The 18,168-nt window shown below is 42.6% G+C and overlaps 1 protein-coding gene across 3 annotated transcripts in view; it reads right to left on the bottom strand.

Annotated features, from left to right (window-relative positions):
• The window catches only part of zgc:153916 (serine/threonine-protein kinase N2), a 138,654-nt gene that overhangs the window by 25,405 nt on the left and 95,081 nt on the right, over positions 1 to 18,168 (bottom strand). For all 3 annotated transcript variants that reach the window (XM_038793776.1, XM_038793777.1, XM_038793778.1), the window contains 10 exons: positions 16,788 to 16,973; positions 15,313 to 15,422; positions 14,380 to 14,523; positions 14,226 to 14,301; positions 13,819 to 13,987; positions 10,363 to 10,483; positions 7,347 to 7,483; positions 7,095 to 7,170; positions 6,908 to 6,999; positions 2,223 to 2,399 (listed from right to left, as the gene is read on the bottom strand). In XM_038793776.1, coding sequence (XP_038649704.1) covers positions 2,223 to 2,399; positions 6,908 to 6,999; positions 7,095 to 7,170; positions 7,347 to 7,483; positions 10,363 to 10,483; positions 13,819 to 13,987; positions 14,226 to 14,301; positions 14,380 to 14,523; positions 15,313 to 15,422; positions 16,788 to 16,973 — 1,288 coding nt within the window. The remainder of the gene's footprint in view (positions 1 to 2,222; positions 2,400 to 6,907; positions 7,000 to 7,094; positions 7,171 to 7,346; positions 7,484 to 10,362; positions 10,484 to 13,818; positions 13,988 to 14,225; positions 14,302 to 14,379; positions 14,524 to 15,312; positions 15,423 to 16,787; positions 16,974 to 18,168) is intronic.

Here is an 18,168-nt window from a genome sequence, read left to right as displayed (position 1 = left end):
CTGTATTGTACTTGCATTTTATCAATTAAATGGTTTTATACGGAGCTAATTTGTAATTGGATAATTGGACGAAGTGACGTTGGACCAAAAGACGGGCGGACAAAAAGACGTTGGACCAAAAGACGTGGACGAAGTGTCGTTGGACGAAGTGACGTCGGACGAAAAGACGCGACACGGTTCTAAAACTTCTTACTGTGCTCACCCCAGTCCAATGCTGGCATCTCCACATCAAAAATAGGTGGAAGAGCATGTTGTGATGAGGATATTGTGATTCTGCCATAGGATATAGATAGATTGGGTGACTGGGTGAAAACCTGGCTGGCAAATGGAGTTTAATGTGGGGAAATGTGAGGTCATGCAATTTGATAGGAGGAATCGAAAGGCAGATTATCTAAATGGAGAGAGACAGCAGGTGAGTGAAGCATAGAGGGATCTAGGTGTTCTACTGCATGAATCACAAAAAACTAGCAGGCAGGTCCAACAAGTAGTTAAGGTGGCAAACAGCATTTTGGCCTTTATTGCAATGGGGTTGGAGTTTAATAACAGGGAGGTTTTGTTGCAATTGTAGAGTGTGTTGGTGAGGCCTCAGCTGAAATACTGCGTACTGTTTTGGACTCCTTACCTAAAAAAAAAGATGTAGTAACATTGGAGGCTGTCCAAAGGAGATTCACCAGGCTAATTCCTGGGATGAGAGGGTTGTCCTTTGAAGAGAGACTTAATAGTCTGGGTCTGTGTTCCTTGGAGTTTAGAAGAGACAGGGGTGACCTTATTCAAACATACAAGGTCCTGAAGGGGCTTGACAGGGTGGATGGTGAGATGTTTTCACTGGTGAGAGAGTCTCGAACAAGGGGACATAGCTTCAAGATAAAGGGCTGGTCATTTAAAACTGAGGTGCGTCAAAATGTCTTCTCACAGAGGGTGGTGAATCTCTGAGATTCTCTGCCCCAGAGTGCAGTGGAGGGTGGATCATTAGAAGCATTTAAAGTGGAGGTGGATAAATATTTGATAGATCGAGGAATAGAGGGCAATGGGGAAATGGCACAGAAAAAGAGTTGAGGCCGGCATAGATCAGCCATGATCGTATTGTATGACGGGGCAGGTTTGAAAGGCCCGGTGGCCTACTCCTGCTTCTATTTCCTGTGTTCTTGTGAATAGCTATGGCAATTAACTTGCAAGTGTATGAAATTAGATTCTTTCCAAACTTGGTGTACAGATCTAGCAGCGTATTGAAAAGGTATGCATTTGCAATCACGTGAAGCATTAGACTGTTTGGTACATGCTTTCTTCGGCACAAAAAAGATGTACAATTAAAAAAAATTCTTTCATGGGATGAGTGCGTCACTGGCAAGGCCAGCAGTTACTGCTCAACCTAAACCTCCTTCGAGTTGGTGGTAGCTGCCTCCTTGATTTACTGCAGCCCATCTGGTGTGGATACACCTACGGTGCTATAGTGATGATTAATTTGAAACAAGTAAAATAATAATAGATTCCACAAAGAAATGGAATAGTAATTTTAAATGCATATTATTTTACACTCAATTCTGCATTAACCCTTTAGCTTCCATATGTTAGTCTGAAGTGCAGTCACTTATGTAGGAACAGTAAGAAGTCTTACAACACCAGGTTAAAGTCCAACATGCTTGTTTCAAACACTAGCTTTCGGAGCACTGCTCTTCCTCAGGTGAATGAAGAGGTATGTTCCAGAAACATACATATAAACATATATATTCCAGAAACATATATATATCTCCGCATCACTTATGTAGGAAAATGAGGCAGCCATTTTGTACTTTAAAATCCCATTAACAAAAGATGTCCATTAATCTACCTTTAGTGCGATTAAAGGTGAAGAGTTGGCAAGGAAAACGCCCTCTCATGTTCTAAGAAGCTTTGTGGGGAAAGTGTTTTTTTTTTTAAAAACAGCCATAGTACATGCAGCACAGATTGATTTGGTCATCATGCAATATTTTTTTATTTTCACTATTGTGTGAACTAGTGGCAGTAAGATAAACACCAGAAAATATTTAAAGAAATTGAGGAGACCAACATTGTAGTAAGGATTTACATTAAACATTTGTGATGTAGTCATTTAAGTTCTCCTGCCTTCAATGCTCAGTTTAAAAAATGTAAACGAAGAGCCAGAAGAGGGAGTCAGGTACTCTGCAAAGGTCGGCACTGTAGCTTCCAAAAATCAAGTGTTACAAGTATGAGTTAGTACTTACACAGCCCTGGGTTCAGAGAAAACATCAGCATGAATGTGCATCATCAAATCCCCACCAGGAGCATATTCCATTACAAAACATACATGATCTTTGGTCTGAAAACAGGCAAAGAGATTGACCAAAAATGGATGTCTGACACTGTTCACAGTCTCAAAAATTCTCTTCTCGCACATAAGGCTGCAGGAAGAGGAAACAAAACAACATAATTAAGTTCTGCAATCCAGCAATGAATGCAATTATAAAAGCATTTATCAAAAAACACAAAATAGTAATTTATCAAATCTGACAAACATTCTAGATGCCATAATTAGTTCTGTACATATTTTTAAAAAATCTAAAGTGGTGCTGTGTAACAATGATTCACTTTAAATTAAATATTGTTTTCCAAATTTGGATACTGGCACAAACTTGAGGCTATGATCTACGAGTGGAAATATGGGCAAGGAACATGTAGTCAAATGTCTGCGATAGCCAAGAGATAGCTACGCAAGATCTATACCACTGTGAAACTGTGAAAAACTCCACCACAATGAGGTGGATGGCATAGCATTGGGATCGGCATGGTGCAATCAGTTTGGTGATGCTTTACATATTGGTCATCAACCGAGAAGGCATTTTAATAATGACTTCCTTCCTGTGAGCTATTTGGCTAAATGAGTGGGCTTTTGGAGTTGGGTGAAACTGGGAGAAGGTGGAGTCTCAGTCCGAGCAGGAGTGGAGCACAGTTGAGTTTATAAACACCAAGGTTGGATTCCTGTTCTTATTGACTTTGCAGTCGGTGTCACAGTGAAGCAGTCGTGAGTTTAAAAAAAGTATATTTTGGAGGAATGGACTAACTGAGGAACAGTACAAGTAAGCGAAAGTCAGGGTCATATAATAATCTTTATTAGTGCCACAAGTCGACTTACATCAACATTGCAATGAAGCTACTGTGAAAATCCCCTAGTTGCCACACTCCGGCGCCAGTTCGGGTACACAGGGAGAATTCAGAATGTCCAATTCACCTTACAAGATTTTGGGACTTGTGGGAGGAAACCTGAGCACCCGGAGGACACAAAGAAAGTGCTGTACAGTCAGTGACCCAAGCCGGGAATCAAACCAGGGTCCTTGGAGCTGTGAAGCAATACGGCTGCCGTAAAGTAACATAAGTGAACATGGTGGGGTAAGGGAAGTAAAGTTAGCGCAAGGGCGGTCAGTAAATAGTATTCTTATCTAGCATAGTTTTTTGATAAAAATGGAACAAATGGGCAGCACGGTTGCGCAGGGACCTTACGGCGCTAAGGGCTTGGATTCAGTCCCGGGTCAAGGCCCTTGTTGAGTTTGCAAATTCTCCCATGTCTGCATGGGTCTCACCCCCACAACCCAAAGATGTGCAGGGTGGGTGGATTGGCCACACTAAATTGCCCCTTAATTGGAAAAATCAAAAAGAGAGGAGCAAATAAGAGGCTGAAGGGCAGTCATGGCAGAAGAGCTGGCACCTGTGATATGCGCACCTGTGATATGCTCCTTCTGTTCTACGTGATAAATCATGGAAGGAAGTTTCAGTTGTTCCTGGTGGCTACCTGTACAGGAAATGTGTCCAGCAGCAGCTACCGGTTGACCACATTTTGGAGCTGTGGCTGAGGGTGGATTCACTGTTGAGCAAGTCGGGATAGCATGTTCAGAGAGGTGGTCACACTTCAGGTGAGGATTGAACAGGCCAAGAGGGCACTGGTGACCATCAGGCAGAGTAGAGGAAGGCAGGTAGTGCAGGAGTCACCTGTGGCCATACCCCTTTCTAATAGATATACTGCAGCAGGCAACTTCATTGCACTATGGGTGGGTCTGCTGCACAAAATGGGTGGAGGAATAATATCAGGGCTATAGTGGTAGGGGATTCAATTGGAAGGGGAACAGAGAGGTGTTTTCGTGGCCGCAAGACACTCCATGATGCTATGTTGAGCCCCTAATGCCAGGATCAGGCAAGTTATTGAACAGCCACAGGGCATACTGAAGGGGGAGGAAAACAGACAGATATCGTGATACATATTGGTACCAACGCTATAGGCCGAAAAAGGGTTGAGATCCAGCAAGCAGAATTTAAGGAGCTAGGAAGTCGATTAAAAAACAGGACACAAAAGGTTGTAATCTCTGGATTACTTCCGGTGCCACGTGTATAGAAATAGGAGGTTAGTCCAAATGAATGCATGGCTGGAGAAATGGTGGAGGGCTTTAGTCTTTTCAGACATGGGGAACGTTTTTGAGGACGGTGGGACCTGTACAAGGCGGAGGGTTTGCAACTCATAGAATCCCTACAGTGCAGGAGGCCATTTGGTCCATCGAGTCTGCACCAGCCCTCCGAAAGTGCACCCTACATCGGCCCACTATCCCTCCCTATTTCTGTAACTTCATCTAACCGTTGGACACTAGCATGGCCAATCCATCTAACCTGTACATCTTCAGCCCCAAACTAAAATGGGACTAGTGTCATTGCAGGGAGGTTTGCTAATGCTGTTGGGGAGGGTTTAAACCAACTTGACAGGGAGCTCGAATCCGGAGGAAAGTTTCAGCAGGGACAGATGCACAGTCAATATTAGAAGAGACTTCCAAGGAGTCAGGAAGGCACAGAATGTCTAGACCAGTTAAGTCACAAGAGAGTTTGGCAGGATTGGATGTTATTTATTTTAACGCAAGGAGTCTGTCGAACACGGAAGATGAATTGAGGGCACAAATTAAAACATGGAGGTACGATGTCATTGCAGTCACATGGTTGAGAGAGGGACAGAATTGGGAGCTCCATATTCCAGGATCTTCAGGAGAGATAGGGAAGTAAGTAAAAGAGGAGGGGGTGTGTCACTATTTTAATCAGGTAATCAATTACAGCAGTAAGTAGGGATTACATCTTAGAAGGTTCTTCAAATGAAACCATATGGATAGAACCTAAAACCCAAAAAGGAGAAATCACATTGCTGGGAGTGTTCTATAGGCCCCCAACAATCCGAGAGAAATGGATGAGCAGATATGTTGTCAAATTTCATGGACGTGTAAAAGTAATAGGGCAGTGATAGTGGGGGATTTCAACTCCCCAAATATTAACTGGGATAGCCATAGTAAAAAAGGTTTAGAGGGAGTGGAACTCTTAAAATGCAACCAGGAGAACTTTTTACGGCAGTACGTAGAAGGTCCTAGAAGAGAGAGGGTGGTCCTGGACTTAATTTTAGGTAACGAGGCCGGGCAAGTGGTTGAGCTATCAGTGGGGGAGCATTTTGCAGACAGTGATCATAACTCCATCAGATTCACGATTGCTCGGGAAAAGGACAAGGATGGGCCTGAGATCAAAGTTCTAAATTGGGGAAGGACAACTTTTATAAGATCAGATATGATTTGGCCAGAGTGGGCTGGGAGCAAACTCTTTTAGGTAAATCTGGGACAGAACAGTGGGACGCATTTAAGAAGAAAATAGGGAGAGTACAGGCCAACATGTTCCAATCAAGAAAAAGGCTGGGACTAACAAATCCAGTGAACCCTGAATATTAAGGGACATTCAAAATTGGACCAGGCGAAAAAGGGAGGTTAGTGGCAGATATCGAGGGCTCAAAACAGCAGAAGCGCGAGAGGCGTATAGAATGTGCAAGAGGGAACTAAGGTAGCAGAGCAAGTGGATAAAGTGGTTTAAGAAGGCATATGGTATACTTGCCTTTATTAGCCGAGGCATTGAGTTTAAGAGCAGGAAGGTTATGCTAGAACTGTATAAACAAGGTTAGGCCATGTGTGCAGTTCAGGAATTCACATTATACGAGTGATGTGCTAGCACTGGAAAGGGTGCAAAGGATGTTGCCTGGGCTGGAGAATTTTAGCTATGAAGAGAGATTGGATAGACCGGGGTTGTTTTCCTTGGAGCAGAGAAGACCGAAGCCGGACAGGATTGAAATGTGTGAAATTATGAGGGGCATAGATAAAGCAGACAGGAAGAAATCTTTCCCTTTGGTGGAGAGATCAATGACCAGGGGGTATAGATATAAGGTAAGGGGGAGGAGGGAAAACTTTTTCACCCAGAGGGTGGTGGGAGTCTGAAATTCTCTGCCTGCCAGGATGGTGGAGGCAGAGACCATCATGACATTTAGATACGCATTTGCAATGCCAAGTCATACAAGGCTATGGGCAAGTGCTGGAAAATGCAATTAGAATAGTTAGGTGGTTGTGTTTGACCAGTGCAGACGTAATGGGCCGAAGGGCCTTTTCTGTGCTGTAGGCCTCTATGACTCCATGATTAGCTCTAGTGTTTCGGTTACAACTGAATTTAAAACACGATTCTGAAGTTAAAAAGTAATACTTTGGATCACATCAACCAAACACAATGTGAAAGCGAAGGCTTTCCTCAGATGTAGTGTTTGCTGTGTCACTCAATGCCAGTGGTAGTCAAAAAATAACTGAAGGTGGTTTATTAGAGGTTTTTTCAAAGGTGCATTAATTTGATTTGATTTATTGTCACATGTACCGAGGTACAGTGAAAAGTATTTTTCTGCTGCCGAGGGAACGTACATAGGAGACAAAAAGAATCATCAGAGAGCATTAAGAGAAATTGTTTGAAATTCCCCAAAATAAAAAAAGTCCTGGGGCCATCTTTGCTCTTGGGCACAAGACTCTTCTCAAACTTACAGGCCACAGAAAAGTATATTGACAACACAGATTTCCTACAAACATACCTGTCTACCTCATCACGAGCCACAATATCTCCTTTCTTCAAGGCCTTGATAGCAAACATTTCACCAGTGACTTTGTACTCGGAAAGAAGAACCTGTGTTATACACGGATGGAGTGTCAAATATTTCACTGCTCTTGAACAGATGTGAGCGAAAGCAAGAGGCATTTAATTTCTCAATTTATGATTACCTTTCCAAAGTGACCCCTGCCAAGCACAGCAACACACCTGAAGTCCAGAAGACTGAACTGGAATTTTGGTTGCATTCTGAAGAGTTAAAAAGAGGAAAGGTTTCATTACAACGAGTCTTAACTACTCGGTGTTTTCTTCAGGATTAAAGTTGATCACGTTAATTGTTGATCACAATTGATCACAAGCACATTTAAACATTTCTCTAAATCCATGAGCTCCTAATCGTACAAAAATAAACTTAAATATTGTACCGCTTATCTTCTGTCTGTGGGAGTGTTCGGAAGTCTAGTTCTGAATGGGGTAGGTCAGGCACAGAAATGATATTGTTCTCCACCTTTGAAACAATATTGTTTCTATCATTTAGAAAATCAAACGTCGAGAGGGCTTCCTTTAAAACAATCAAACAGAATCAGTGCTATTTCGGCTTCAAGATGAAAATGCCAAATACAGTAAAGTCCTGCCGTTCACGACTTGCTAATTTACTTATCCCCTGCAGAGCCTTCGCGCGCCAGTTCGTCCATTTCAGGCCCGAAAGTTCACTTTACCCGATTTTAAAAATGAAAATCGAAGCCATCTTTGAAATGCCAAAAGAAAAAAAACAACCAAATGAAGTTAAACAAAAGGATGATATCCATGTGGTGTTTCCTGCAGTAGACAGCAGGCACTCCACGTGCGGCATCTGCCATTGTTTGCATATGGGTGTTCCCTCACTGCTGTGATTTGATTCCTGATCACAGTCCACCTCCACTCTCAAGTAAAGCATTCTAATTGTGACAAATTTATACGTTTTCTTGTTTTATTAAATAATTTCACTAGTAGGTTTCTCTTTAAATTTATTAAGAACATTTGATCCTTAATATATGTAATATTTTAGGATGGCTGGAACCTAATAGACTCCCGCTGTGAAATATGTTTGTGTTGTTTGCAATTTTGTCATTTGTGAGGTTTTGCGGGAATGTATCCTCCGCAAACGATAGGACTTCTGTTTTGAAACGGATGAATAGCAAATGCATCACAAAATAAATCTAGCTTAACACATGGCGGGGCGGGGGGGGCAATCGAATCCAACCCCTGCTCCCCATCGCCAGGAAACCCACTGTGGGTGTTCGCCATTGACGGGAGGCTATGGCGTAGTAGTGGTATTGTCGTTGGACTAGTAACCCAGAGATCCACGGTAATGCTCTAGGGACCTAGTTCGAATCCCATTTTATATTTATATTCTATAAATGTAAAAAAAAATCTGAAATTAAAAGGCTAACAATAATCATGAAACCATTGTCGATTGTCGTTAACCCACCTGGTACACTAATGTCCTTCAGGGAAGGAAATGTGTCATCCTTACCTAGTCTGGCCTACATGGGACTCCAGATCCACAACAATGTGGTTGATAAAGGTGGCACCGTGGTTAGCATTGCTGCCTCACAGCTTCAGGGTCCCGGGTTCAATTCTGGCCTTGGGTGACTGTATGGAGTTTGCAGTTTCTCCCAGTGTCTGTGTGGGTTTCCTCCGGGTGTTCCAGTTTCCTCCCACAGTCCAAAGATGTGCAGGTTAGGTGGATTTGCCATGCTAAATTGCCCCTTAAGTGTCCAAAAGGTTAGGTAGAGTTACAGGGATAGGGTGGAGGCGTGGGCTTAAGTAGGGTGCTCCTTCCAAGGGCCGGTGCATTCTCAATGAACCGAATGGCCTCTTTCTGCACTGTAAGGATTCTAAGATTCTATTCTATGATGACTCTTAAATGCCCTCAGGGAAAGGCAATAAATGCTAGATCAACCAGCATTGCCCACATCCCAAGAACGAATATTTTAAAAATCCCTCTGGTGAGAATGGGTGGACAGTTCCCCCCATTGAATATTTAGACACGTACAATCAGTCTCCCAAATTACAATGTTGAGAGTCATCAGCCTCACTCCCCTCAAGAAAGGTTTACGGTTGTCATTTAAAGGAGGATTCACAACATTATGGGTCAGGACAGTTCTCCTTAGAAAGACGGCCAACAGGTGACCTAATAGGCAGAAGCCTTCAAGGTTTTCACAGAGGAAAAACTACCCCCTTGAGCAAGTAGGTCAATAACCAGAGGTCACAAGTTTAAAATCATTCGCAAAATATTCAGAAGGAAAATTAGAATTTTTATTCCCCACCCAGTTGTCAGGACCTGAAACGCTTTATCTGAAGAAGTGGACTACATACATTTCACAAAGGAGCTGGGCAGGTTAGAACATACAATGCAGGAGGCCATTCGGCCCATCGAGTCTGCTCCGATCCACTTAAGCCCTCACTTGCACCCTATCCCCGTAACCCAATAACCCCATCTAAACTTATTTTGATCACCAAGGGCAATTTATCATGGCCAATCTACCTAACGTGCACGTCTATGGACTGTGGGAGGAAATCGGAGCACCCAGAGGAAACCCACGCAGACACGGGGAGAACGTGCAGACTCCGCACAGACAGTGACCCAGCAGGGAATCGAACCTGGGACCCTGGTGCTGTGGAGCCACAGTGCTAACCACTATGCTGCCCTGGTTCTGGAGGATATAAAACTTACGACATGGATGTGGGACTAAGTGCAATTGCGCTTTTAAAAAACCAGCACTGACACGACGGGCCGAATGGCCTGCTTCTGCCATGATGCGATTCTAGTTTCAGATCATTAATTGACATTGACCATCTCCTGCTGCGATTAAATTCCAATTTGCATCCAAGCACTGGTCACTTAATTTCCCCCCCTAACTTCATTACTATCATTGTTATTGAGAACGTATGGCTTGAATCCATAATATGTTGTGTCTTTTTTTTTTAAAAACAGTTGGATGGTCACTATGAGTTCCATCACTGTGGAAACTCCAGTCCTACAAATTCACATTTATTTAAAATATATGCATACTGGTGGACCCAAAGAAAGCCTTTGCCTTTTCACCATGATTTAAATCCAGTGGCTTGAGGCAGTCTGGAAACAGGCTTTCTACACAGAGCCTCCATAATAAGACAACAGAAACTTTGTTTCAAAAACAATGGGCACTGTTGATTACGGCCCACTACTTTCATTCATGGCAGGTGTCTTTGTAGTATTATTTTGTGTCACTCAACAGGAAGAAGTCCTTAACAGTGTAGGAAGTCTAATGGCATAAACAGTAAAAGTCAGGCGCTCCAGACAAGTTGGATCAGCTTTGGATATCTTTACGTTAGCACAGTTGAAGGACAACACAAGAGAAATCTCCTCATTATTACATCTAACCTTTCCTTTTAAATATTATTTAAAGTTCATACCTGTACACTGTCTGTAATCCTTACATCTGTTGTGGTCCCTCCATTTTCTCCGAGAGATGAAGCACGTGGAGGAGCAGGTGGTGGTTCCGGCTCAAATTCTAGTTTCGTTACTGGCAGATCTCTGTAAAGCATTAACAATCGTAAATCAAAATGTCAAAACTTCCAGTTAATTTCATGCACCAGACTTTAAATTAATTAAAATGCTGTAGAGGTGCAATAGATAAAAGTAGATTCCTTTGATTATAGTACTCATTCTACAATATTAATCCTTTAAAACAATGATTCAACTTTCTGGAACTGATTGTCACATACATGCATTGACTAGGCCACATGATGGAAATGAGAACCATCCAACACAATTTTACAAAAATCCTTCTTTCCTCCTCAACATCAAAACCGAAGCTCAAAAACCTGAAAGACCATCTCTCAGCTCCTCAAACTTCCAACGCTCAAAAAGCAGCACACCGATTGTGGATTTTCCTATTCCAGGAAGACTAACGAAAAGAGGCAATTGTAGAAACCACCTACAGTCACAGTCCACTTTTTACTATATAAAAACGTCCTGAGGCATTTACGAGATACCAGGAAACAAAGACATTCCCTCGAGTGTAAAAGATTGAGGGATGATCGGCGGTGTTTACGATGGGGTAAATGGTCAAACAGATTAGGTGGACAGACAAACTGCTTTCTTGTGGGCAGGACAGCGGCGGAAGCTCAGAATAAGGGAACAAAACATTACAATTAGGGGTAAACCTTTCGGGGTGAAATCAGAAAGCACTTCTTCACACAAACTCTCACCTGGAAAAAGCTGTCGTTAACGAATTGAATGTTTAAAAATTGAGACACTGAATACCCTACTCCTACGTTGCTTCTTATTTAAACGGAATCACCTGAAATGAGCTCACAGACCCCACTCTGGAACATACAATGTCAAAAAGAGAGCTGGGTATATTTACATCGCAAGCAATTTCTGTCTGTGCTTTGCCTTTACCAAATCCATGCAAGTTATTTTATATCACCTTGTTCATCTTTTAAGTATTCACAGTTTAAAAATAAGGGATCCCCCATCTAACAGAAGACGAGAAGTTTTTTCTTTCAGAGGGTTGAGTGTATGTAGAATTATCTTCCCTTAAGCAGGGCAGAGGCAGGGTTACAATATTTTTTAGGCAGAGGACGGTGAATTATTGACTAATTTGGAAATAAAGGGTTTCAGGGGTAATACGGAAAATGGTTTTAAGGTCCCAATCAGATCAGCCATGATTTTATCAAATAGCAAAACAGGCTCGAGAGGCTGAATGGCCTACTTCTGCTTCTAAGTATTCAGTAGTTATGAAATCTAAGAATTCACCCACAACTGCCATCAGACTAATTTGGCCTTTATAAGGTGCCTTTCACATGCTTGCAAATTCCCCAATCGTTTCAGAGCTAATGACATTTTTCAAGCATAGCCACTAAATTAATGTGACAAATATAGCAACCAATTTGTACATGGCCACGTGCTACAATGAGAAAAATGACTTGAACATCTATTTTAAATCTTGTCCAAGAAATCCAGAAAACTCACTTCTGCTTCAATTACTCAAAGGGAATCTTTGTTTGTTGGGTGGTTAGCACAGTCGCTTCACAGCTCCAGGGTCCCAGGTTTGATTCCAGGCTTAGGCGACTGTCTGTGCAGAGTGTGCACGTTTTCCCCGTGTCTGCATGGGTTTCCTCCGGGTGCTCCGGTTTTCTCCCAAAGTCCAAAGATGTGCAGTTAGGTGGATTGGCCGTGGTAAATTACCTTTAGTGTCCAAAAAGGTTAGATGGGGTTACTAGGATAGGCTGGAGGTGTGGGCTTAGGTAGGGTGATCTTCCCATGGTACAGACAGTACAGACTTGATGGGCCGGATGGCCTCCTTCTGCACTGTAACATTCTATGATCTAATTAGATACAGCTCTTGCGGCTAAAGGGATATGGTGGGGGGGGGGGGGGGGGGGGGGGAATCAGGATATTGAACTTGATGATCAGTCATAATCATAATGAATGACGGAGCAAGTTTAATGGGCTGAACGGCCTCTTGCTGCTTCTATTTTTTATGTAACTCATCAAACCCCCCTCTGACATCCTTCTAAACCTGTGAACTCCACCACCTGGAAAGATAAGGGCGGCAGATGCACTGAAAATACCACCATTTGCAAGTTGCCCCTCCAAGCTACATACCATCCTATGGCCTGGAACTATATCACTGTTCCCTCACTGTCCCTGGATTAAAATCCTAGATCTCCCTTTCTGATATCACTGTGGATGTACCTACATCACATGGATTGCAGCGAATCAAGGTGACGGCTCACCACCATCCCGGCTTGGGTCACTGTTTGTGCGGAGCCTGCACATTCTCCCCGTGGATTTTCTCCAGATGTTTCGGTTGGCCCAACCAACAAAACCCACATCCCAGGAAAGAACTTGTACCTAATTCCTTCCACTCCACAAAACAAAGCATACACTGAAGACAACATGCTCAGTATATAGCCCCACAGATGTAAATGATTGAAAAACTCTTTGTGACTCATATGGTACACAACCCATTTTTCTTCAACTTGACAGGATAAAAATGATCCAGACTGCAGAACTTGTCAGTTACAGCTTTTATAGCAACTTTAGGACACACTGAAGTTTGTCCACCAACTAACGTGGATGGCTTATGACCAAAACTTAATCAAAGCACAAAGGAGAATAATTAACATAATTCGCAATGCTTTCAACACAGCTGCACTGGATTACTCTCTGCTGAAACCATGAGAGTTGCTCGAAAGTAAGAGTGACAGAAAAGTCAGAAAACGGAATCTTTCCCAATCTCGAAAAAGGTAAATCAAAAAGGTATATAAACTTGAGAACTTTGAACAAAAAATTCAAGGACATACTTCATAACTGCGTGCAGTTCAGGTCGCCGCATTATAGGAAGGATGTGGAAGCATTGGAAAGGGTGCAGAGGAGATTTACCAGGATGTTGCCTGGTATGGAGGGAAGATCTTATGAGGAAAGGCTGAGGGGCTTAAGGCTGCTTTCGTTAGAGAGAAGATGGTTAAGAGGTGACTTAATTGAGGCGTACCAGATGATCAGAGGATTAGATAGGGTGGACAGTGAGAGCCTTTTTCCACGGATGGTGATGGCTAGCACGAGGGGACGTAGCTTTAAATTGAGGGGAGATAGATATAGGACAGATGTCAGAGGTAGGTTCTTTACTCAGAGTAGTAAGGGCATGGTATGCCCTGCCTGCAACAGTAGTGGACTCGCCAACATTAAGGGCATTTAAATGGTCATTGATTAAACATATGGATGATAAGGGAATAGTGCAGATGGGCTTGAGAGTGGTTTCACAGGTCGACGCAACATCGAGGGCCGGAGGGCCTGTACTGTGCTGTAATGTTCTATGCTCTATGTTCTATGAATGGCTTCCAAAAACAATGGATACATACCCAGTTGAATCTATTCCTTCTGAGTGAGAAACTGCTTGTACTGAAGCAGGGATAGAAGCTGGAGGGCTGAAGGCGCCAGAATTATTTACTGTAGGAACAGCTCTCCTCATCAATCGCCCCCATGTAGCAATATTAATATTCATTTGGGGAGCTCGAAGGAACGTTTTGCCTAGTGATGAGAATAGAGCAAATGTTGTAAAAGATTTTACATGCCTTATCCTAACACAGGCACACACTTTCATGCTCTGAAGGGTAATGCGGACTCAAAACGTTAACCTCTGTTTCTCTCTCCACAGGCGCAGCCAGATCTGCCAAGGCTTTTCCAGCATTTGCAGTTTTTACCATCACGCACTTTCAACGATGGGAAGGAAACTAAAATAGTTTCTACTTAAGATCTTAATTTTTACCTTGTTGTTTTGGGAAAATCTTTTTCTGTCTTTGAAGTTTTGGCCGCCTTTCGATGACTGGATTGTAAAAAGTGACCTGGAAGATACAGTCCAACATGTCACCCATGGAACAAATTCAAGAACAAAATAAGTTGCAATTTTTGATTATCCATACCTCTGCAAAGAGTGTACCCTGTGGCTCTAGATACAGACACATTCCATGCCGTTGATTATCTAGGAAATCTTCCAATCGCAGGAATTTCACAGCACAGAGGGAACGCCAGTCACGCCAATAAACTGACATCTCCAGTTCACGTGACTAAAAAAAAGTTTTAAATTAAATCTGGTTACTTTAGAAACAAGAATCACCCTCATAATTCAGCAACATTTGAAAGATGTCAAGCTTCGTACTTTTGGAGTCACTTGGGCATGTTTAAAATTGCATCTCTCTGAAAAAAACTCCACATTTTCTAGTGGGCTGCAATTCGGTCTCGCTCCCAGCATTTCTTTGAGAAGATAACGATTAGTGCAGAACTGCTAAGGCAGCACGGTAGCACAAGTGAATAGCACTGTGACTTCACCGCGCTAGGGTCCCAGGTTCGATTCCCCGCTGGGTCACACTCTGTGCGGAGTCTGCACATTCTCCCCGTGTCTGCTCCGGTTTCCTCCCACAGTCCAAAGACGTGCAAGCCATGATAAATTGCCCTTAGTAACCAAAATGGTTAGATGGGGTTATTGGGTTATGGGGATAGGGCGGAAGTGAGGGCTTAAGTGTGTCGGTGCAAACTCGATGGGCCGAATGGCCTCCTTCTGCACTATGTTCAATGCTATTGGTTCAATGACAGGTTTGTCCACCAAGCTAGTATAGAGTTCAACCTTACATTTATCATTTTGTATGGCCCAATTAAAAGCTGGTTACTGTGTAAAATACCATGACGAATTTAGCTTTGCAGCCAGATTTTGATTTAAATTCCATATAGTGCTATTTATTCATGGACAATTCAGGCCAGCATTAAGACTGCAGTGATTAAATCCCAGCTCAGAGCTTACCCTCATTAATAAATGTCCTACTTCCAAGAAAGAATGGCATGCAGTTTCTCTTGCTTACCCGGTCTAGCTCTAATGTAAACTTCTGATCCCAAGACTGATTGCAAACTGGTTTCCAACTAGTCTGCCCAACAACTGTATTGTCCAGCTTCAGTACAGCACCAATCTCACCTGTACAGAAATAATAAATGATGTGTTAGGCAGGTTGGTTCGATGTGGACTGCACTCGATGCAGGGAAGTTAGAAACAGACGTCTAACACTGGAGAAGATCCAACACTGTTTTATTCAACTATAGAACTGCTATACATATTCAGCTGTGGGTCGACACTATACTGATCTGACTGGTGACCTTGTAGTAGCCTGACCAGACTTACTAGCTACCGCATGGTGTTTGTACTTGCTAGCTTGTGGACTCTGACTGTCTCAGTAGCTGGGTCCCGAGAGAGCGGGAAACCTAGTGCCCTCTGGCTTTATAGTGGTAGTGTCCTGTCTGGTGATTGGCTGTACTGTGTTGTATGCTTACTGGTCATCCTATGTGTCAATCACTGCCTGTCTGCATCTCATTATATACACGAGTGGATATTATGACAATAAATACAGTTAGACAGTGCAAGAGGATTTGTTGGCTTATGAGGTCTCCCCCTCGACACAATCTTTAACAAGTTGGAAGTAAAATTAGCAGGACACTTTATTCTTCAAGCTTGGGTCAAGAGCAACGTTTGCCAAAGTGTGCACTCTCACATTAGCTGCCAGATTGAAATACTGTCTGAAATGAATGATGAGTTCAGGGAGTCCATTCCACTCTTTGCCTTTAGGATGTCCCACCCAACATTATACCACAATAACCCTAAAGTAAATACAAGGTAGCCATTCATACTTCCTTTCGTCCTATAAACCAGAGGATTTAAACCAAGCTTGGCATCATCTAACCACTACTTTACACGTAGCTGATCTTTTGTTCTACTCATTTCAACCACGCTTGTAGCCTGCGCTATGGGATTGTGACCGTTGACCTACATTTCTCAATACATACCATCTCGCCCCACTCGCTCTCACACACATACTAGACTGAGTTACTTATTTTAGGAACAAATTTAAACTGAAACACAACTGTTACCATGTACAGTTTAAGTTAGCTGCAGTAACTTTTGAATTTCAAAAAGCCACGGAACCACTAAAGGATTTCAGGTTTTCTTATGTCCATTATGCTACTGAAACAAGAAAGGATTGCAAATACTTGTGCCATCATGTCACCTTTTGAACAAGGTGGTGAATAAAAGGGGGCGGGGATCAAAATTCTAATTTATATTGAGGTTAGACAAAGCAGAGCAAGAGTACTCAAATACAAAAGTCAACACGTTACGTTTTGTCTCAACAAACTCTGGATTCTCCAAGTCTGAAGCAACTTTTTTGCAGCGTGAAGTTCACAAAGATGGTCAAATCCTCTTATGCTCAGAGGAGATGGCGGTGTTCAGACTAACTAACCATACATAAGCACTGTTACGACGTTAATTTTTAAAAAATGTTTACTCAACTGGACAAGTCTTCTGTTTTGACAGGATACCGGCTATTCCCACTTCTGCTTTTGCTAGTTCTGCTGATAAATGAGGATCTGGTTTCATTTGGACTCCAGCCAGGTAAAGGAACAAATGTATTTTTTGATCGACCAGGAACTGTCTCTAGCAGGTCTTGACATCCCATAAGCCGAACCTCTAGACTCCCTGCCGACAGGAAATCAAAGATTTACTTTTCACACAGAAGGAATTAATATTTACATTTCAGCTAGTTTAATTCACAACTTAAAAGACACTTTTGATCATCCAACACTGTTAACATCGCACATTCACAAAGTCGCTTTCAAGTAGAAATACCCCAAGGTGCATCACAGGGGAAATAGGATTCTGAGAAATAATCAGGTAGAAAATGTGATGTGACTGAGGGCTTAATCAAATGGTCAGTTTTGAGACTACTTCTGAGGGCAATGTTTATTTACAGAATGTCTTCAGTGTAATAAAGCATCTGCAGGAACAGCAAGTTACAGAACAAAAAGCTCTGTTTGCAGAGCAGAGGAAGAGGGAATGAAATAGAATCAACGGGGATGACACACAGAAGCACACCAATCGCTTGAAAGTTGGGACCAAAGACTGAAGAAAGTTAGAGGTGTGGACAAACAAGGGGAAATGAAAAAAATGAAATGAAAATCGCTTCTTGTCACGAGTAGGCTTCAATGAAGTTACTGTGAAAAGCCCCTAGTCGCCACATTCCAGCGCCTGTCCGGGGAGGCTGGTACGGGAATCGAGCCGTGCTGCTGGCCTGCTTTAAAAGCCAGCGATTTAGCCCAGTGTGCTAAACCAGGTGCTGGAGAAAGTCAAGGGTAGGGAGGACAATATACATTGCACACTTAAGAATTTCAGAAAACCTTTGATAATGTACCTCACAATATGATGAAAGCTTGTGGAATTATGGAAAACTGTTACAGTGGATTAAGAACTGGCTACGTTCCAGAGGGCAGAACGTAATTATAGATAGCTTGGATCTGCTTGGTTCCAGTGGTGTCTTGCAGAGGTCAATGTTTGGATCATTGCTTTTTGCTACCTTCATTAATGATGTGGATGCAGGTTTTGAGGCAACAATTCACAAGCCTGTGATTTGAAAATCTGAACTGGAATTAGGATGGCAAATGAGAATAAACTATCCAAACAAACTTTTTTAAAAATAAATTTAGAGTACCCAATAAATTTTTTCCAATTAAGGGGCAATTTAGCGTGTTCAATCCACCTACCTTGCACATCTTTGGGTTGTGGGGGCGAAACCCACGCAAACACAGGGAGAATGTGCAAACTCCACACGGACAGTGACCCAGAGCCGGGATCGAACCTGGGACCTCAGCGCCGTGAGACTGCAGTGCTAACCTAC

The sequence above is a fragment of the Scyliorhinus canicula genome, chromosome 4, assembly GCF_902713615.1.
Source record: "Scyliorhinus canicula chromosome 4, sScyCan1.1, whole genome shotgun sequence".
Lineage (NCBI taxonomy): Eukaryota > Metazoa > Chordata > Chondrichthyes > Carcharhiniformes > Scyliorhinidae > Scyliorhinus > Scyliorhinus canicula.
This window is presented reverse-complemented; position numbering and strand designations above follow the sequence as displayed.